General features: G+C 45.8%; 2 protein-coding genes across 4 annotated transcripts in view; one reads left to right on the forward strand and one right to left on the reverse strand.

The window, feature by feature from the left end:
- The window catches only part of LOC137439677 (uncharacterized), a 213,439-nt gene that overhangs the window by 169,312 nt on the left and 22,964 nt on the right, over nucleotides 1-21,163 (forward strand). The gene's annotated exons all lie outside the window — the stretch shown is intronic.
- Nucleotides 5,751-11,519, reverse strand: LOC144888832 (uncharacterized). 2 transcript variants are annotated; one of them, XM_078768268.1, is made up of 3 exons: nucleotides 11,459-11,519; nucleotides 9,155-10,940; nucleotides 5,751-6,559 (listed from the first exon to the last, which is right to left on the reverse strand). In XM_078768268.1, exons 2-3 carry the CDS (start codon nucleotides 10,915-10,917, stop codon nucleotides 6,268-6,270), a joined length of 2,055 nt encoding a protein of 684 aa, XP_078624394.1. In that variant the 5' UTR covers nucleotides 10,918-10,940; nucleotides 11,459-11,519; the 3' UTR covers nucleotides 5,751-6,267. The 2 variants fall into 2 exon arrangements, with proteins under 2 accessions (XP_078624394.1, XP_078624401.1); XM_078768275.1 differs by lacking the exon at nucleotides 11,459-11,519 and having other exon boundaries at nucleotides 9,155-11,027.

The following is a 21,163-nucleotide window of genomic DNA, read 5'->3' on the forward strand; positions in this document are numbered from 1 at the left end:
GGGGGAGGGGGAGAGGAGACTGGGAGAGGGGGAGAGGAGACTGGGAGAGGGGGAGAGGAGACTGGGGGAGGGGGAGAGGAGACTGGGAGAGGGGGAGAGGAGACTGGGAGAGGGGGAGAGGAGACTGGGGGAGGGGGAGAGGAGACTGGGAGAGGGGGAGAGGAGACTGGGGGAGGGGGAGAGGAGACTGGGAGAGGGGGAGAGGAGACTGGGAGAGGGGGAGAGGAGACTGGGGGAGGGGGAGAGGAGACTGGGGGAGGGGGAGAGGAGACTGGGGGAGTGTGAGAGGAGACTGGGGGAGGGGGAGAGGAGACTGGGGGAGTGTGAGAGGAGACTGGGGGAGTGTGAGAGGAGACTGGGAGAGGGGGAGAGGAGACAGGGGGAGTGTGAGAGGAGACTGGGGGAGTGTGAGAGGAGACTGGGAGAGGGGGAGAGGAGACAGGGGGAATGGGAGAGGAGACAGGGGGAGTGTGAGAGGAGACTGGGGGAATGGGAGAGGAGACAGGGGGAATGGGAGAGGAGACAGGGGGAATGGGAGAGGAGACAGGGGGAATGGGAGAGGAGACAGGGGGATGGGAGAGGAGACAGGGGGAATGGGAGAGGAGACAGGGGGAATGGGAGAGGAGACAGGGGGAATGGGAGAGGAGACAGGGGGAATGGGAGAAGAGACAGGGGGAATGGGAGAGGCGACAGGGGGAGGGGGAGAGGAGACTGGGGGAGGGGGAGAGGAGACTGGGGGAGGGGGAGAGGAGACTGGGGGAGGGGGATAGGAGACTGGGGGAGGGGGAGAGGAGACTGGGGGAGGGGGAGAGGAGACTGGGGGAGGGGGAGAGGAGACTGGGGGAGGGGGAGAGGAGACTGGGGGAGTGGGAGAGGAGACTGGGGGAGGGGGAGAGGAGACTGGGGGAGTGGGAGAGGAGACTGGGGGAGGGGGAGAGGAGACTGGGGGAGGGGGAGAGGAGACTGGGGGAGGGGGAGAGGAGACTGGGGGAGGGGGAGAGGAGACTGGGAGAGGGGGAGAGGAGACTGGGAGAGGGGGAGAGGAGACTGGGGGAGTGTGAGAGGAGACTGGGAGAGGGGGAGAGGAGACTGGGGGAGTGTGAGAGGAGACTGGGAGAGGGGGAGAGAAGACTGGGGGAGGGGGAGAGGAGACTGGGAGAGGGGGAGAGAAGACTGGGGGAGGGGGAGAGGAGACTGGGAGAGGGGGAGATGAGACTGGGGGAGGGGGAGAGGAGACTGGGGGAGGGGGAGAGGAGACTGGGAGAGGGGGAGAGGAGACTGGGGGAGGGGGAGAGGAGACTGGGGGAGGGGGAGAGGAGACTGGGGGAGTGTGAGAGGAGACTGGGAGAGGGGGAGAGGAGACTGGGGGAGTGTGAGAGGAGACTGGGAGAGGGGGAGAGAAGACTGGGAGAGGGGGAGAGAAGACTGGGGGAGGGGGAGAGGAGACTGGGGAGGGGGGAGGAGACTGAGGGCGGGGGAGAGGAGACTGAGAGCGGGGGAGAGGAGACTGAGGGCGGGGGAGAGGAGACTGAGGGCGGGGGAGAGGAGACTGAGGACGGGGGAGAGGAGGCTGGGGTAGGGGGCGAGGAGTGAGGAGGAGGAGTTGGAAAGGAATGAAGGGAGAGGAGTAAAGCGACCCCCACTATCCCCTGTGTGTGACCCACTCTCCCCCGTGTGTGTGACCCACTCTCCCCCGTGTGTGTGACCCACTCTCCCCCGTGTGTGTGACCCACTCTCCCCCGTGTGTGTGACCCACTCTCCCCCGTGTGTGTGACCCACTCTCCCCTGTGTGTGTGACCCACTCTCCCCATTGTGTGTGACCCGCTCTCCCCCGTGTGTGTGACCCGCTCTCGCCCGTGTGTGTGACCCGCTCTCCCCCGTGTGTGTGACCCGCTCTCCCCCCGTGTGTGTGACCCACTCTCCCCCCGTGTGTGTGACCCACTCTCCCCCGTGTGTGTGACCCACTCTCCCCCGTGTGTGTGACCCACTCTCCCCCGTGTGTGTGACCCACTCTCCCCCGTGTGTGTGACCCACTCTCCCCATTGTGTGTGTGACCCGCTCTCCCCATTGTGTGTGACCCGCTCTCCCCCGTGTGTGTGACCCAATCTCCCCCCGTGTGTGTGACCCACTCTCCCCCCGTGTGTGTGACCCACTCTCCCCCCGTGTGTGTGACCCACTCTCCCCCCGTGTGTGTGACCCACTCTCCCCCCGTGTGTGTGACCCACTCTCCCCCCGTGTGTGTGACCCACTCTCCCCCCGTGTGTGTGACCCACTCTCCCCCCGTGTGTGTGACCCATTCTACCCCCGTGTGTGTGACCCACTCTACCCCCGTGTGTGTGACCCACTCTACCCCCGTGTGTGTGACCCACTCTCCCCCCTGTGTGTGACCCGCTTTCCCCCCTCTGTGTGAGCCGCTTTCCACCCTGTGTGTGACCCGCTTTCCCCCCTGTGTGTGACCCGCTCTGCCCCGTGTGTGTGACCCGCTCTGCCCCGTTTGTTTGACCCGCTCTGCCCCGTGTGTGTGACCCGCTCTGCCCCGTGTGTGTGACCCGCTCTGCCCCGTGTGTGTGACCCGCTCTGCCCCGTGTGTGTGACCCGCTCTCCCCCGTGTGTGTGACCCGCTCTCCCCCATGTTTGTGACCCGCTCTCCCCCGTGTGTGTGACCCGCTCTCCCCCGTGTGTGTGACCCGCTCTGCCCCGTGTGTGTGACCCGCTCTGCCCCGTGTGTGTGACCTGCTCTGCCCCGTGTGTGTGACCCGCTCTGCCCCGTGTGTGTGACCCGCTCTCCCCCGTGTGTGTGACCCGCTCTCCCCCGTGTGTGTGACCCGCTCTTCCTCGTGTGTGTGACCCGCTCTCCCCTGTGTGTGTGACGCACTCCCTGGTGCAGCGTGCGTGATGTGGGAGGGATGGGGGTTGGGAGGGAGAGGATTTGAGCTCTTGGTCACATTTTACATGAGATGTAATGACACATTTCAAACTGTATTTCCTATGTGCACGCACATGCATTCACATGTTATGAGAAGTAAATAAATTGTGTAGATTATATCATTTGTGGATCTGGTAATTTGCCAGTCACCATTTTGTAAAACTGAATGTGCAGGTGCAGCATCTAACTCAATATGTCCAAATGTCACATACATCCATGCCCGTGGGATTCCCACAGGTGACTCCACTAGTATAATAATACTGCTCGTCATTCTGTCTGTTTCTCCGTCACATATAGCAAAATTCCTTCATCTCATGAGGTTGTGAATTAAACATTATTATATACAGACTTGGCATTTAATATGGAATTTTTTTTTTCTTGACTTGGGTTTACTTTCTGAACTCAGTATATCAATCTGGTGAGTTTCTTTTACCCTTCGGTGATGTCTTTGTTGAAAGAACCATGTCACTGATTGTCTTTCGCAGCAAGAAGTCAATAACAGGATTATATCACAGGTGGTGTGACAAAATGTAAGGACAGGTACATTTGACGATTGGCTTCACAATTGGGTATATAAGGGTTGTTGCGTTCTGTATTAGTGGAAAACAACTGCTGCACGTCTACAAAAGTTATTGCCGCTTCCTCTGGAGATGGTCCGTCAACTTGACAATGCTGTTTGTCATGGAGTGGTGGCTTCACGAAATTCTGGCATGAAACAGCGTGCTATTGCTCGGCAGTATGGCATCACTCAAGGTCAGGTGTTAAAGATCCTGAAACGAAATGCTCAGAGGGGTGTCCCTACTCCAATACCGAGGCCAGGACGTCCACACAGAACCACAAGGAGAGATGATCGCCAGCTGCACCAGTTAGTCTGCAATGGCCGTACCAAGTCAGCTAATCGGCTTCGGGCTGAGTGGCAGCAACTGACAAATGTGCCTGTATCCAGAAGGCTAGTCAACCAACGACTGGTTTGGCCCGCGGTGTCTTGCCCCGTGTGGTATCGTGCCAGGCGTCCCCTGAGAAAGCCACGCCTGACCAGACAACCCAGCCAGCGCCGATTGCAGTGGGCCAGAGAGCACCGTCAATGGCAGCCAGGACACTGGAATCACGTGACCTTCAGTGACGAGTCTAGATTTCTGATCTATCGTCAAGATGGCCGCGTCCGAGTGCGCAGACAAGTGCATGAAGCCCACAACGAAGATTGTATAGTGCCAAGAGTCCAAGCTGGAGGTGGTGGGGTGACCGTTTGGGCTGCTTTTCATGCAGGGGGCAAAACTGACCTGGTTGTTCTGAATGGAAACCTGAACCAGTTCAAGTACAGGGTCATTCTGGAAGAAACATTGCTTCCATTTGCTCGTGCAGCCTTTCGAGGAAACTTTGTCTTCCAAGATGACACTGCACGGCCTCATCGTGCTCGCATGATCCAACACTTTCTTGCTGACCGTGGTGTAGAGCATATGGAGTGGCCTGCCATGTCCCCGGATATGAATCCGATGGAGAACTTGTGGGCAGAATTAACGTGTCAAATCAACAACTTGGACCAGCAGCCTACCTCAGTGCGTGAATTGCAGCAGGCTATTGTCACTGCATGGCAAGCGATTCCTGTCCAAACATTGGCAAATCTCGTGAACAGCATGCCTCGACGTGTACGTGCTCTCCTGAATGCTCGTGGGGGTTACACGAAGTACTGAACTGTAATTTTACTGTCCGTAATCCCAGTCATAATTTAGCTTTTGTTTTTGCTGAAATTTTTTTTGGCTAATGTGCAAAATAAAGAGATACTTCTGGAAAACGTACAGAAGTTTAACACAGTACTGTCCGTGAATTGAGTTCGATATCAGTGTACATCACTTTCAAGGATCAATTTATTTGCTTCGAAATGTCAAATGTGGTTTTCGTTTCTTTTAAAGGTCACATGAACAAAATCTAGAATAATTTCAACATAATTCCAATGAACTTTTGGTTCTACGTCATCTTGAAAAGTAAGTTCACACCCACAAAAAAAATATTCCATATTAAATGCCAAGTCTGTATATTTATATCTGTGCAGTGTCTGTGTTGTGTTGTGTTGTCACTGAACTACTCCCTAAAACTTTTGTGAAAGCGTACCAAACTTCTGGTATGCACCTATCTCTCCCGTGTGTATGTCCAAAGGGTTGTTTTGTTTTTTGAAGAAAAAAAAAAAACATTTCTTTTTTTGCAAATTTCTATTAATTTTTTTTTTCAACTTAAATCTTCAACTTCAACTGTTTATAAAATGTAATATCACGTATATTACAAATACATTTGTGCAAAATAATTGTTTGTATTATGATTGGTGTAAACCATGACAAAACAGCAACTCGGGTGCAGTCATCTTTCTATATAGTGCGGGAGCCCAGAAACATTTGTTTCACATCTCGAGTACAAAAGGTTTGAGGCCTGGAATATATGCATCTATGATAGGAGACCCCAAAAAGGCAATTCTTAAGTTCTGCAATTCTGCACAGCAACCAGGGGGCGCCACCAAAGACCCCTAAATGTGACTCTTAATTCACAATTTGAGTACATCTTTCAAACTTGTCTTAAAATGTTCTCTATAGGAGTGGAAATCAGAATTCCCAATTCTTAAGTTTTCAATTTGTGTATTAGGTCGCTTAAGAACGACCTAATTAATGCTAATTAACGCTAATTAGCATTTTTAATTCACAATTTGAGTACATCCATGAAACATATGGCAATGTATTCCTTAGGTCATCCTAAATCAAGATCAGTCATTCTTAAGTATCCATTTCATGTATTAACCCACTTAAGAATGCACACTGACAAAAAGGAGAAACATAGATTGTATACAAACACAATGTTTTATTTTTTTATAAACTACACAAAAATGTACTTAGTATGCATGAATTATGCTTCAAAATCAGATCATAGTAAGTCATGTAGTAAATTGGCGTCCTGGTTCTACCGCCCATCAACAATTAAATCTCAAATCTCGGAACAAAAAACAATTTTTAATGTTAATTTTATAAAAATTAATACCTAATGTCTAACTTTTACTCTATTAGCGATATTGCTGTTTTATCTCTGACTATCGCTTATAAACTATTTAACATGTTTAAGCTAATTACCCTGAACTAAAAACAAATTTTAATGTATGTAAAAACTCAACTAACTATATCAACGAAAAATTATTGAATTTATCTCAAACATCAACATGATTGTATATATGTTGTTTTATCCAACATTCCTAACATTATTTTGCTTAAAATTTCAAAAACATTACAAATTCCCTGTCAGGATGCTTTGGATATGTACCGTACTGAATATAATCGTATGAACAGGTTTGGTCGATTGTAAACCTACACATCACCATCATCACCATCTCCTTCAACGTCCTCTTCATCAGAAGATGACTGCGCTAGGACCTCATCATCGTCAGCATCAGCTAATTCTTCATCATCTGGAACGAGCGACTCCGGAAGTTGGTCTCCCTCAAACCAGATGGGTTTATATTGATCTCCCACTAGTTCCCATCCGTCATCCTCTGATGGGTGTTGCTGGATGATTGGCTGGTCAGCATTGGCCCACATTCTTGAAACAAGCGATACACACTTTATGTGGGCAGCAACCTCTCTTTCGCATGGAGGAATACTACTGGCATCAGCTCCCTTCAGCTTTTCAAGTGGGTTCTTTCCTCTTAACTTGGGCTTGTAAATTCTTTCAAAGGTCTTGAACCTGTAGGCGTTTAACGTTTCCTTCGACTTCTCTTTGGCTCCATACATTATAGCAGTGAATTTCAAGAGTGTGTCCTTGCATTTCTCGCTTGGCAGTCCATCTGTTGACAAAGCTTTGAAAGCTTGCTGTACATCGGGCATCTTTTCCAGCTTATTAAAGGGCTGAACCTTGCCCTTTCTTACAAATGCTGCGGTGTAATCCGAGCCGGTAAAGGCATGGAAGGCAGGGAGGGAACTGCACAGTTGTGGTCCCAGTGACTTGGATATCGCTGTTAGGTCAATGAGCCTCCGATTACGCTTGGATGTAGTACCGACATCCATCCAGATGTGGCTGCTGAATTTCTCACAATGATAGAGCAGAATAACAGCTATGTCCGTGTCTGAGGCGCGTATTACTACATTTCCATTCGAGGTGTCTGCTGCCTTTGCATGCATGCAGATCTTGGTATCCGCTTCTTCATGGTTGTTACTGAGCATGTCTACGGTATCTCGCTTGACCTCTCCTTCGCTTACGTGGAAATGGAAGCACTGGCCTGACGGAACATCTAGGAAGACATCACAGGTCCCAAGTATATGAGCGTATGCTTGATCCTGCCATTCTCTTGCAAGAAAATCAGGAAGTTCCCGTTTGAATGACCTGGACGTTAGTGCTTTGCTGATATCGTTGGGCCTTCTTTGTGCTGGACCAGTAATAATGTAGGATCTGCTGTCCTCGGCTGTTGTCCCCCGTCTGGCTCTTTCTGCATCCTTCAGTGACGGTTGAGGGTAATCATCAAAGGCTACGTGTACCCGGACTTTGGACAATGACAATACTTGGTAGAGTATGCTCCTCGCTAGACCTCCATATGTGGGTGGTAAGTTTGGAGGTAGGGTGTGCAGAAGATATTGTCCATCTACTACGTATGCATTGATCTGTTGAGGTCCATCTCCTTTGATCTCCTTGCTCTCCAGTAAGTTAAGCAACTTACTTTTATCTGTCTTGACCATGCTCTCATCAGGATTGCACATCGTGAGTGGTACTGGTGTAAGGGGATATTGGAATATATGCTGCAGGTCAACATCACGCTTTGATGCAAGGATTATTAGGCGGCCCATCAAATCACGAGTACACTTCAGAACTGCCACTTTCTTATCCGGTGTTCGTCTATTTCTGGCACATTCGTCTACGAATGTTTTGAGAGGAGCTTTCTTTATGGGTTGTTCAAACCTACTGTCATCGGCCTCGCATGCTGTGATGAATGCCTGGTGTAATGTCCTTCCACTTGCTGGCACATTCAGTAAACTTTCGCGGACTGTTTCACTAGTTGCCCTTCCTGTATGGATGTTGTACAACATGGTATCTGCATCTGTTTCGTTCCCAAACGGATTGCAACTATCCTGGATTTGTTTCACCATGGTTTTCACATCTCTATCGTCACGTTTTATTCGTGCAGGTCTCAGTTCAGCAGTGGTGTCTTCTTTGACTATCAGCCCAGCCATTTCGTGGAGTAGACTAACGAATGAAGCTCTAGTGGATTTCGTAAGCATCCAGCGAAGTCGTGCCGCATAATTATTCGTTGAAGAAGTGAATCCAGTTCTTCTCGAAGCTGCATCCGCGTTAATCGTCTGTTCTAGAGTCAAGTCGACCGGGCATCTACTGAATGGATGTTCTGTTCGTCGTACAGTAAAGACGCCTGCTTCCAGTATTTGACGTAGGCCAGGATGGCTGTCTTCCATGTTCATCAAATCGAGTTGGAACTTTGTCAGCCACCGACTGTAATTTACATGGTTTGTAGCAAAGAACAGTCCAATGAGTCCGGTCAGTGAGTATGTATAGAGATCGATATCATTCGTTCGAATCGCCCGTTCGAGCTCGTGGTATTTATGAATGTAATCTATATACATTCTCCAAAACTGGGCGGTTGCACCATGGCCTCCAGATCTTGTCACTTGGGTATATGCTTCATACGCGGCTGTGCATGCTTTGAAGACGTCCGAGTCTAGAGCAGACTGAAGCTGCTCCCACGTGGTCAGTTGAATGCTGCTTATCAATGCTTCTGTTTCTTCTCTGTGTGGGTAAGAGTCTAAGAAGGATGAGAAGTGTAGCATCTCAAGAGCAAGGGCTAGTATGGGGTGCAATCTCTTGCACCTGTTGAAATGTTTCCCCGTCAAAAATCCGTTTAAGGATCCGGTTGCAAGTACCTCAGATTCAGTCAGCATTTCTGGTCCTCCAGAGTTGGACAGGAGTTTCCCAATAGCCTTGAAGAAAGCCATTTCGATGTGGAATGGGCCTAACATTATGAAAATGTTATCAAATTTCGGTTTCTCAGTCACTTGTATTTGAAGTGCCGGCTTGGCTGCGCCCAGATCATAACTGACTATTCCGTATTTCTGTCCCGTCTCATTAGCACACCTCTGCGTGATGAGGAGAGTCTCCTGCACGACCTCTAGGCTGGTGATAGGCTGGCGTAAGTTTGGCATATATAGAACCTCTTGTTTTGGAAGGTGGTCACTGCAAATGCTTGCATTAAACCCAACCCACATAATAGGCAATACATCATTGCCAATGGCATGGCTCATCATCCACACGAGGTCCAGGTGGCGAGCCTTGTTGCTAACATCTGGAAGGCTGTAGACTGCAGTGTTTTTGTAACTGAACTTCGTCATCTTTGGTATCTTCCTATATGGCTGGAGTGCAGTATCTGTACTCTCAAGGGTTCTCTTCCTTTTGCCTGTCTTTACTTGCCGAGCACTAGTTGAGGTTGAAACTGCCATGACAGCAGATGCTTCACGTTCTTCATCAGGTGCTGGCACATTTTGGTACAGAATACCCATGGTATCGTGCAGCGAATTGGCTCCAGACATGGTTTGAGTCATCTCATCGAAATTGTCGAAGGCTAATCCGACTGGTTTACCTACGACTGTTCCTTTTGGACAAGCAAGCTTCTGTTCTTGAATGGATTCAGCTGTGGCAGTTTCAACTTCTTCCAATGTGTTGTAGCTTAAACAGTGACCAAACCTGTTCAGGACTTGAACCATTTTTTTACTGCCAGTGACCGACTTAACACTCATACCAAGAGCTACATGTTTTGCAGGTTTTGCGCGACCCCGTTGTACAATGAACAAGGCATCCTGACTAGACGAATTTGCGCGGCGCTTTACTGACTCTGTATATCGCTCTGGTTTTAGCCCTCCGTACAAAATATTGAAAAAATCTACTACAAGTTTTGGGGGTGACGAGTCCCCGTTTCTTAAATCCTCCAATGTCGGACATTCAGGAAGGTCGACCTTTTCAACCTTGAGCAACTGGTTGCGCAAAAGCAATGCTGCTTTGGCGATTGTTCTCTCATCAGTAGATGTGTAATCATATACAACACGAATTGCATCATCTGCGGTTTCTGCATTATATAAGATGTTTCCAAGCCTTTTCCCAAGTGAACTCTGTATCTTTATGCGCGCTTTGAAGTGACTCATCAATGTCCTAGAGAGGCTGAAGGCGCTTCCCCTGGGCGTTTCTGCGGATGCCGAACAAATATCAAGATAACGTTCATATACAGAATTAAGAAGTTCAGGTCTGTTGTCTATTATTACAGATTGCTCAATGTATGCAAAAATGTCCAACACACTGGTCTCAGAAGGCGTTTTTGTTTCACGTGTGTCCTTTTGGGAAACTCGATTGGCTGACAACAAATACGCACTTTTACATGAATGATGGTAGTGGGCCTCCTTGGCAATTAAATCCGTATCAACTACTTTTGGAATAACCTTACTGTCATTTAATGTCTTTGCTGCATTTTGGATCGATACACCGGCTTCAATGGTTTCACATCTTCCCAACAGTTCGACGCTTCCACCTTTGAGTCGTTTTATCTTTTTCTCACAGAATAGACAAACAGGTGGCAAAATCCCGGCAGATGATGTAGAAGGTGCTGACTCCTTGGATGGACGTAAATGTGGGGCATTGCTACGGTGAACATCACTGGCGGCTTTAACAGGCGGCGTTTGGGATGAGATGGCGGTAAAGTTCTTGTAACAAGAAACATGGTAACCATCCATTTCAGCAGGAGACGTAGGCAATCTCTGAACTACACCACAATAGACAGAGTCCTGGAAATGTTGCTTTTGCCGTCTATTAGCTGCTGCTGTTTCTACTGCTTCCCATTGCGTATCCTTGAAAGGTAGAACGTCTGGACGAGCTTTCTTGTCTGCACTGCGTTGGATGTGAAGAATACATCTGCGTTCCAATGATGAAACAGTAGGCTGGACAGTAGGCGTAGTATTGGTGGCCGATTCCATGGTTGCATGTTTCAAATCATTGTCTGAAAAATAAAATCACAGCGGGTGGTCAGTGAGCATGGCGAGTCAGTCAGTTTTGGTCAGTGAAATCCAAAAGAAGTTATTTCAAATTTTGAGGCAATAAGTCATTATTTTCTACTCAGCTGTGGTTCGAACCTGAAATCGGTATGCATACAGAACTTTGGATACCCTCATCTGCCTGGACATTTCCTGCGCGCCACCTAGGCCTAGGGCTACATAATTCTGTATCGGCCCCGAATGCTTATTAGGCCTACAGCATAGTATTGTTTGTTGGGTTAGGGTTAGGGTTGGGTTAGGGTTAGGGTTAGGGTTGGGTTAGGGTTAGGGTTAGGGTTACCATGTTTCTTGTTACAAGAACTTTACCGCCATCTCATCCCAAACGCCACCTGTTAAAGCCGCCAGTGATGTTCACCATAGCAATGCCCCACATTTATGTCCATCCAAGGAGTCGTCACCTTCTACAACCTCTGCCGGGGTTTTGCCACCTAACCCCAAACCCTAACCCTATTTGTTGACTTACCTAAGCAGTGATCTAGGCATTGCAGGCAACATCAGACATTCTGCAGCCGATTCAGAGAATCTATGGAGGGAAAGAGCAGGAGATTCCCCATGATTAGGTCCTATGATAAACCGACAACTCCCTCTACAGGGTGTCCCAGAAAGTTCGTCCCTCAAGATAGTGTCACAAACCTGGATTGATAATGTGTTAATATTTCCCTTTAAGTCACTGGTTATTATTCCCCAAACAATGTTGTATATTGGTCCCAGTTATTCACTGCAGGACAGTCATTTCTGTAGAGAGGCACTTCCTGTTTAGGGTGTAATTGGCTCAAGTTAGGGAAGAAGCCTCCCCATTGGCTGGGAGGCCAAAACTCCTTCCTTAACCAAAACTGAACACCCTCGATCCGGCCAGCCAGACAGGTGTGTGCATGCTCAGCACTGGTGTGGGTGTCTACTTGGGGCCTGCCCTCAGGTCAGCACTCCAGCCCCTCCCTTGCATATAAGGGAGGGCCAGCCAGGGAGTGGAGGGGGGATAGCAGCCAGTGACAACCCAAATTCCGTTACAATACTGACTGCATTCTTAAGTGGGTTGATGCATGAAATGGACACATAAGAATTGCTGTTCTTGATTCACGATGATCTACTGAACAGTTTGGGACCAATTTGAAAGATGTACTCAAATTGTGAATTAACACTCACCTTGCCAGGGACGGGGTCAATGAGTACATTTTGCGTTCTTAAGTGGGTTAATACATGAAATGGATACTTAAGAATGACTGATCTTGATTTAGGATGACCTAAGGAATACATTGCCATATGTTTCATGGATGTACTCAAATTGTGAATTAAAAATGCTAATTAGCGTTAATTAGCATTAATTAGGTCGTTCTTAAGCGACCTAATACACAAATTGAAAACTTAAGAATTGGGAATTCTGATTTCCACTCCTATAGAGAACATTTTAAGACAAGTTTGAAAGATGTACTCAAATTGTGAATTAAGAGTCACATTTAGGGGTCTTTGGTGGCGCCCCCTGGTTGCTGTGCAGAATTGCAGAACTTAAGAATTGCCTTTTTGGGGTCTCCTATCATAGATGCATATATTCCAGGCCTCAAACCTTTTGTACTCGAGATGTGAAACAAATGTTTCTGGGCTCCCGCACTAATATATCTGCATATCTGGGCAGTGTCTGTGTTGTCACTGAACTACTCCCTCAACCTTTTGTTTCCGTGGTTGTGGAGTGTTTTGAATCACGTGGTGGTGAGGTGTTTTGAATCACGTGGTGGTGAGGTGTTTTGAATCACGTGGTGGTGAGGTGTTTTGAATCACATGGTGGTGAGGTGTTTTGAATCACGTGGTGGTGAGGTGTTTTGAATCACATGGTGGTGAAGTGTTTTGAATCACTTGGTGGTGAGGTGTTTTGAATCACATGGTGGTGAGGTGTTTTGAATCACATGGTGGTGAGGTGTTTTGAATCACATGGTGGTGAAGTGTTTTGAATTACTTGGTGGTGAGGTGTTTTGAATCACTTGGTGGTGAGGTGTTTTGAATCACATGGTGGTGAGGTGTTTTGAATTACTTGGTGGTGAGGTGTTTTGAATTACTTGGTGGTGAGGTGTTTTGAATCACTTGGTGGTGAGGTGTTTTGAATCACACGGTGGTGAGGTGTTTTGAATCACGTGATGGTGAGGTGTTTTGAATCACATGGTGGTGAGGTGTTTTGAATCACATGGTGGTGAAGTGTTTTGAATTACTTGGTGGTGTTACGTGGTCCCCTCGGTGACTACCTGGTCTCGGTGACCCCCGGACCGTGAGAGGACCTTCGCCAGAAAGTAGTATTATATAGATGCGCTTTCGCAACGCAATCCCTATGAATTCCACCCACGAGACACTGATGTTCAAGAATATATTTCCCAATGGTACTGATACCATACAATTTCCAATGACACAACCACGGAGATTTTCCCCGAGCAATCAACAATACACCACCATCAACAATATTTCAATGACAATCAATTCCCTATGAATAAGATGGCCATCTTATATACGTGTGTCCCGGTGAGTACTCACGACACCCTTATGGTCTCGGTCCCGCACAATGTCTCTGGGCCCCTCCTGACCAAGATGATATTCGGCGTCGCCGCACTCGGGCGGTTGAACGAACTCCGGGTGGACGTCTCCACCGGGCAGGTATCGTACCAGGCCCCGCGGCTGCAGCCTCTCGTGGCTACGCGAAGCGGGTGCGGTAAAGCAAGCCAAAAGCCCCACGCCACTTGCCAGGCGTGCTAGGCCCCAACCTGCGACTCGTACGCGTCTTTTTAGACGGGGCCGCGAACGGTACCAGACGCGGGGTCGATGCACGGCCCCACGTCAACTTGACGTCTCCACCGGGTCGGTATCGTACCAGGCCCCGCACTCCTCTCGCCAGACGGGCTTCGGAACGCCGCTTTGTCACGCAGCGCAAGGTCGAGGCCACCTTTCGTCCGAGCGGGGCGAGGAAGAACAAGAAGAATACTCGTCCTTTTTTCCTCGTGTCGTTTCCTCTTCCGTTTCCGGTCACTTCCGTTTCCGGCCACTGGTTCAGAAGGGCTCCTGACCCTCCAATCACAACAACCCTTAATATACTACACACGGATAAGCAAAGATCTGAATATTAATTCACATAGATATGTAACTTGGTAAGGAATACATTGCCATATGTTTCATGGATGTACTCAAATTGTGAATTAAAAATGCTAATTAGCGTTAATTAGCATTAATTAGGTCGTTCTTAAGCGACCTAATACACAAATTGAAAACTTAAGAATTGGGAATTCTGATTTCCACTCCTATAGAGAACATTTTAAGACAAGTTTGAAAGATGTACTCAAATTGTGAATTAAGAGTCACATTTAGGGGTCTTTGGTGGCGCCCCCTGGTTGCTGTGCAGAATTGCAGAACTTAAGAATTGCCTTTTTGGGGTCTCCTATCATAGATGCATATATTCCAGGCCTCAAACCTTTTGTACTCGAGATGTGAAACAAATGTTTCTGGGCTCCCGCACTAATATATCTGCATATCTGGGCAGTGTCTGTGTTGTCACTGAACTACTCCCTCAACCTTTTGTTTCCGTGGTTGTGGAGTGTTTTGAATCACGTGGTGGTGAGGTGTTTTGAATCACGTGGTGGTGAGGTGTTTTGAATCACATGGTGGTGAGGTGTTTTGAATCACGTGGTGGTGAGGTGTTTTGAATCACGTGGTGGTGAGTTGTTTTGAATCACATGGTGGTGAGGTGTTTTGAATCACGTGGTGGTGAGGTGTTTTGAATCACATGGTGGTGAAGTGTTTTGAATCACTTGGTGGTGAGGTGTTTTGAATCACATGGTGGTGAGGTGTTTTGAATCACATGGTGGTGAGGTGTTTTGAATCACATGGTGGTGAAGTGTTTTGAATTACTTGGTGGTGAGGTGTTTTGAATCACTTGGTGGTGAGGTGTTTTGAATCACATGGTGGTGAGGTGTTTTGAATTACTTGGTGGTGAGGTGTTTTGAATTACTTGGTGGTGAGGTGTTTTGAATCACTTGGTGGTGAGGTGTTTTGAATCACACGGTGGTGAGGTGTTTTGAATCACGTGATGGTGAGGTGTTTTGAATCACATGGTGGTGAGGTGTTTTGAATCACATGGTGGTGAAGTGTTTTGAATTACTTGGTGGTGAGGTGTTTTGAATCACATGGTGGTGAGGAGTTTTGAATTACTTGGTGCTGAGGTGTTTTGAATTACTTGGTGGTGAGGTGTTTTGAATCACGTGGTGGTGAGGTGTTTTGAATCACGTGGTCGTGGTGTTTTTAGTGATGTGGCTGTGAGGTGTTTTGAATCACATGGTGGTGAAGTGTTTTGAATTACTTGGTGGTGAGGTGTTTTGAATTACGTGGTGGTGAGGTGTTTTGAATGACTTGGTGGTGAGGTGTTTTGAATCACATGGTGCTGAAGTGTTTTTGTGATGTGGCTGTGAGTTGTTTTCAGTTACATGGTGCTGAGGTGTTTTGAATTATGTGGTGGTGAGATGTTTTTAATAACGTGGTGGTGAGTTGTTTTGAATCACGTGGTGGTGAGTTGTTTTGAATTACATGGTGCTGAGGTGTTTTGAATTAATTGGTGGTGAGGTGTTTTGAATTACTTGGTGCTGAGGTGTTTTGAATTACTTGGTGGTGAGGTGTTTTGAATTACTTGGTGGTGAGGTGTTTTGAATCACTTGGTGGTGAGGTGGTTTGAATCACATGGTGGTGAGGTGTTTTGAATTACTTGGTGGTGAGGTGTTTTGAATTACTTGGTGGTGAGGTGTTTTGAATCACTTGGTGGTGAGGTGTTTTGAATCACACGGTGGTGAGGTGTTTTGAATCACGTGATGGTGAGGTGTTTTGAATCACATGGTGGTGAGGTGTTTTGAATCACATGGTGGTGAAGTGTTTTGAATTACTTGGTGGTGAGGTGTTTTGAATCACATGGTGGTGAGGTGTTTTGAATTACTTGGTGCTGAGGTGTTTTGAATTACTTGGTGGTGAGGTGTTTTGAATCACGTGGTGGTGAGGTGTTTTGAATCACGTGGTCGTGGTGTTTTTAGTGATGTGGCTGTGAGGTGTTTTGAATCACATGGTGGTGAAGTGTTTTGAATTACTTGGTGGTGAGGTGTTTTGAATTACGTGGTGGTGAGGTGTTTTGAATGACTTGGTGGTGAGGTGTTTTGAATCACATGGTGCTGAAGTGTTTTTGTGATGTGGCTGTGAGTTGTTTTCAGTTACATGGTGCTGAGGTGTTTTGAATTATGTGGTGGTGAGGTGTTTTTAATAACGTGGTGGTGAGTTGTTTTGAATCACGTGGTGGTGAGTTGTTTTGAATTACTTGGTGCTGAGGTGTTTTGAATTAATTGGTGGTGAGGTGTTTTGAATTACTTGGTGCTGAGGTGTTTTGAATTACTTGGTGGTGAGGTGTTTTGAATTACTTGGTGGTGAGCTGTTTTGAATTACTTGGTGGTGAGGTGTTTTGAATTACTTGGTTGTGAGGAGCTTTGATTTACTTGGTGGTGAGGTGCTTTGAATTACTTGGTGGTGAGGTGCTTTGAATTACTTGATGGTGAGGTGTTTTGAATTACTTGGTGGTGAGGTGCTTTGAATTACGTGGTGGTGAGCTGTTTTGAATTACTTGGTGGTGAGGTGTTTTGAATTACTTGGTGATGAGTTGTTTTGAAATACTTGGTGGTGCGGTGTTTTGAATTACTTGGTGGTGAGGTGTTTTAAATTACTTGGTGCTGAGGTGTTTTGAATCACATGGTGGTGAGGTGTTTTGAATTACTTGGTGCTGAGGTGTTTTGAATTACTTGGTGGTGAGGTGCTTTGAATTACTTGGTGGTGAGGCGTTTTGAATTACGTGGTGGTGAGGTGTTTTGAATTACTTGGTGGTGAGGTGTTTTGAAATACTTGGTGGTGAGCTGTTTTGAATTACTTGGTGATGACGTGTTTTGAATTACTTGGTGGTGAGGTGTTTTGAATTACTTGGTGGTGAGGTGTTTTGAATTACTTGGTGGTGAGGTGTTTTGAATTACTTGATGCTGAGGAGTTTTGAATTACTTGGTGATCAGCTGTTTTGAATTACTTGGTGCTGAGGTGTTTTGAATTACGTGGTGATGAGTCGTTTTGAATTACGTGGTGGTGGGTTGTTTTTATTTATGTGGTGGTGAGGTGTTTTAAATTACATGGTGGTGAGGTGTTTTGAATTACGTGGTGGTGAGGTGTTTTGAATTACTTGGTGGTGAGGTGTTTTGAATTACATGGTGGTGAGGTGTTTTGAATTACTTGTTGGTGAGGTGTTTTAATTACTTGGTGGTGAGCTGTTTTGAATTACTTGGTGGTGAGGTGTTTTGAATTACTTGGTGGTGAGGTGTTTTGAATTACTTGGTGCTGGGGTGTTTTGAATTACTTGGTGGTGAGGTGTTTTTAATTACTTGGTGATGAGTTGTTTTGAATTACGTGGTGGTGGGTTGTTTTTATTTACGTGGTGGTGAGGTGTTTTGAATCACATGGTGCTGAGGTGTTTTGAATTACGTGGTGGTGGGGTGTTTTTAATTACTTGTTGATGAGTTGTTTTGAATCACATGGTGGTGAGGTGTTTTGAATTACTTGGTGCTGAGGTGTTTTGAATTACTTGGTGGTGAGCTGTTTTGAATTACTTGGTGGTGAGGTGTTTTGAATTACTTGGTGGTGAGGTGCTTTGAATTACTTGGTGGTGAGGTGTTTTGAATTACTTGGTGCTGAGGTGTTTTGAATTACTTGGTGATGAGCTGTTTTGAATTACTTGGTGATGAGTTGTTTTGAATTACTTGGTGCTGAGGTGTTTTGAATTATGTGGTGATGAGTCATGTTGAATTACGTGGTGATGGGTTGTTTTTATTGATGTGGTGGTGAGGAGTTTTGAATTACTTGGTGCTGAGGTGTTTTGAATTACGTGGTGATGAGTCGTTTTGAATTACATTGTGGTGGGTTGTTTTTATTTATGTGGTGGTGAGGTGTTTTAAATTACATGGTGGTGAGGTGTTTTGAATTACGTGGTGGTGAGGTGTTTTGAATTACTTGGTGGTGAGGTGTTTTGAATTACATGGTGGTGAGGTGTTTTGAATTACTTGTTGGTGAGGTGTTTTAATTACTTGGTGGTGAGGTGTTTTGAATTACTTGCTGCTGAGGTGTTTTGAATTACTTGGTGGTGAGGTGTTTTGAATTACTTGGTGGTGAGGTGTTTTGAATTACTTGGTGGTGAGCTGTTTTGAATTACGTGGTGGTGAGGTGTTTTGAATTACTTGGTGGTGAGGTGTTTTGAATTACTTGGTGGTGAGGTGTTTTGAATTACTTGGTGGTGAGGCGTTTTGAATTAGTTGATGCTGAGGAGTTTTGAATTACTTGGTGATGAGCTGTTTTGAATTACGTGGTGATGAGTCGTTTTGAATTACGTGGTGATGGGTTGTTTTTATTTATGTGGTGGTGAGGTGTTTTAAATTACATGGTGGTGAGGTGTTTTGAATTACATGGTGATGAGTCGTTTTGAATTACGTGGTGATGGGTTGTTTTTATTTATGTGGTGGTGAGGAGTTTTGAATTACTTGGTGCTGAGGTGTTTTGAATTACGTGGTGATGAGTCGTTTTGAATTACGTGGTGGTGGGTTGTTTTTATTTATGTGGTGGTGAGGTGTTTTAAATTACATGGTGGTGAGGTGTTTTGAATTATGTGGTGGTGAGATGTTTTGAATTACTTGGTGGTGAGGTGTTTTGAATTACTTGGTGGTGAGGTGTTTTGAATTACATGGTGGTGAGGTGTTTTGAATTACTTGTTGGTGAGGTGTTTTGAATTACTTGATGCTGAGGTGTTTTGAATTACTTGGTGGTGAGCTGTTTTGAATTACTTGGTGGTGAGGTGTTTTGAATTACTTGGTGGTGAGGTGTTTTGAATTACTTGGTGCTGAGGTGTTTTGAATTACTTGGTGGTGAGGTGTTTTGAATTACTTGGTAGTGAGGTGTTTTTAATTACTTGGTGATGAGTTGTTTTGAATTACGTGGTGGTGGGTTGTTTTTATTTACGTGGTGGTGAGGTGTTTTGAATCGCATGGTGCTGAGGTGTTTTGAATGACATGGTGGTGAGGTGTTTTTAATAACGTGGTGGTGAGTTGTTTTGAATCACGTGGTGGTGAGTCGTTTTGAATTACGTGGTGGTGGGTTGTTTTTATTTATGTGGTGGTGAGGTGTTTTAAATTACATGGTGGTGAGGTGTTTTGAATTACGTGGTGGTGAGGTGTTTTGAATTACTTGGTGGTGAGGTGTTTTGAATTACATGGTGGTGAGGTGTTTTGAATTACTTGTTGGTGAGGTGTTTTAATTACTTGGTGGTGAGCTGTTTTGAATTACTTGATGCTGAGGTGTTTTGAATTACTTGGTGGTGAGCTGTTTTGAATTACTTGGTGGTGAGGTGTTTTGAATTACTTGGTGGTGAGGTGTTTTGAATTACTTGGTGCTGGGGTGTTTTGAATTACTTGGTGGTGAGGTGTTTTTAATTACTTGGTGATGAGTTGTTTTGAATTACGTGGTGGTGGGTTGTTTTTATATACGTGGTGGTGAGGTGTTTTGAATCACATGGTGCTGATGTGTTTTGAATTACGTGGTGGTGGGGTGTTTTTAATTACTTGTTGATGAGTTGTTTTGAATCACATGGTGGTGAGGTGTTTTGAATTACTTGGTGCTGAGGTGTTTTGAATTACTTGGTGGTGAGCTGTTTTGAATTACTTGGTGGTGAGGTGTTTTGAATTACTTGATGCTGATGTGTTTTGAATTACTTGGTGATGAGTTGTTTTGAATTACTTGGTGGTGAGGTGCTTTGAATTACTTGGTGGTGAGGTGTTTTGAATTACTTGGTGCTGAGGTGTTTTGAATTACTTGGTGATGAGCTGTTTTGAATTACTTGGTGATGAGTTGTTTTGAATTACTTGGTGCTGAGGTGTTTTGAATTATGTGGTGATGAGTCATTTTGAATTACGTGGTGATGGGTTGTTTTTATTGATGTGGTGGTGAGGAGTTTTGAATTACTTGGTGCTGAGGTGTTGTGAATTACGTGGTGATGAGTCGTTTTGAATTACGTGGTGGTGGGTTGTTTTTATTTATGTGGTGGTGAGGTGTTTTAAATTACATGGTGGTGAGGTGTTTTGAATTACGTGGTGGTGAGGTGTTTTGAATTACTTGGTGGTGAGGTGTTTTGAATTACATGGTGGTGAGGTGTTTTGAATTACTTGTTGGTGAGGTGTTTTAATTACTTGGTGGTGAGGTGTTTTGAATTACTTGCTGCTGAGGTGTTTTGAATTACTTGGTGGTGAGGTGTTTTGAATTACTTGGTGGTGAGGTGTTTTGAATTACTTGGTGGTGAGCTGTTTTGAATTACGTGGTGGTGAGGTGTTTTTAATTACTTGGTGGTGAGGTGTTTTGAATTACTTGGTGGTGAGGTGTTTTGAATTACTTGGTGGTGAGGCGTTTTGAATTAGTTGATGCTGAGGAGTTTTGAATTACTTGGTGATGAGCTGTTTTGAATTACGTGGTGATGAGTCGTTTTGAATTACGTGGTGATGGGTTGTTTTTATTTATGTGGTGTTGAGGTGTTTTAAATTACATGGTGGTGAGGTGTTTTGAATTACGTGGTGATGAGTCGTTTTGAATTACGTGGTGATGGGTTGTTTTTATTTATGTGGTGGTGAGGAGTTTTGAATTACTTGGTGCTGAGGTGTTTTGAATTACGTGGTGATGAGTCGTTTTGAATTACGTGGTGGTGGGTTGTTTTTATTTATGTGGTGGTGAGGTGTTTTAAATTACATGGTGGTGACGTGTTTTGAATTATGTGGTGGTGAGATGTTTTGAATTACTTGGTGGTGAGGTGTTTTGAATTACTTGGTGGTGAGGTGTTTTGAATTACATGGTGGTGAGGTGTTTTGAATTACTTGTTGGTGAGGTGTTTTAATTACTTGGTGGTGAGGTGTTTTGAATTACTTGATGCTGAGGTGTTTTGAATTACTTGGTGGTGAGCTGTTTTGAATTACTTGGTGGTGAGGTGTTTTGAATTACTTGGTGGTGAGGTGTTTTGAATTACTTGGTGCTGAGGTGTTTTGAATTACTTGGTGGTGAGGTGTTTTGAATTACTTGGTAGTGAGGTGTTTTTAATTAC

This window comes from Myxine glutinosa, chromosome 1, assembly GCF_964187855.1.
Source record: "Myxine glutinosa chromosome 1, kmMyxGlut1.1, whole genome shotgun sequence".
In the NCBI taxonomy this organism is placed as follows: Eukaryota; Metazoa; Chordata; class Myxini; order Myxiniformes; family Myxinidae; genus Myxine; species Myxine glutinosa.

Excerpts from the sequence above, each read along its gene's own strand:
- LOC144888832 (XM_078768268.1), bottom strand. The coding sequence starts at position 10,917 with ATGGAATCGGCCACCAATACTACGCCTACTGTCCAGCCTACTGTTTCA. Across the intron at positions 6,560-9,154 it reads TTGCCTATTATGTGGGTTGG|TATTCCTCCATGCGAAAGAG; the intron begins GTTTAATGCAAG and ends TGATGCCAGTAG.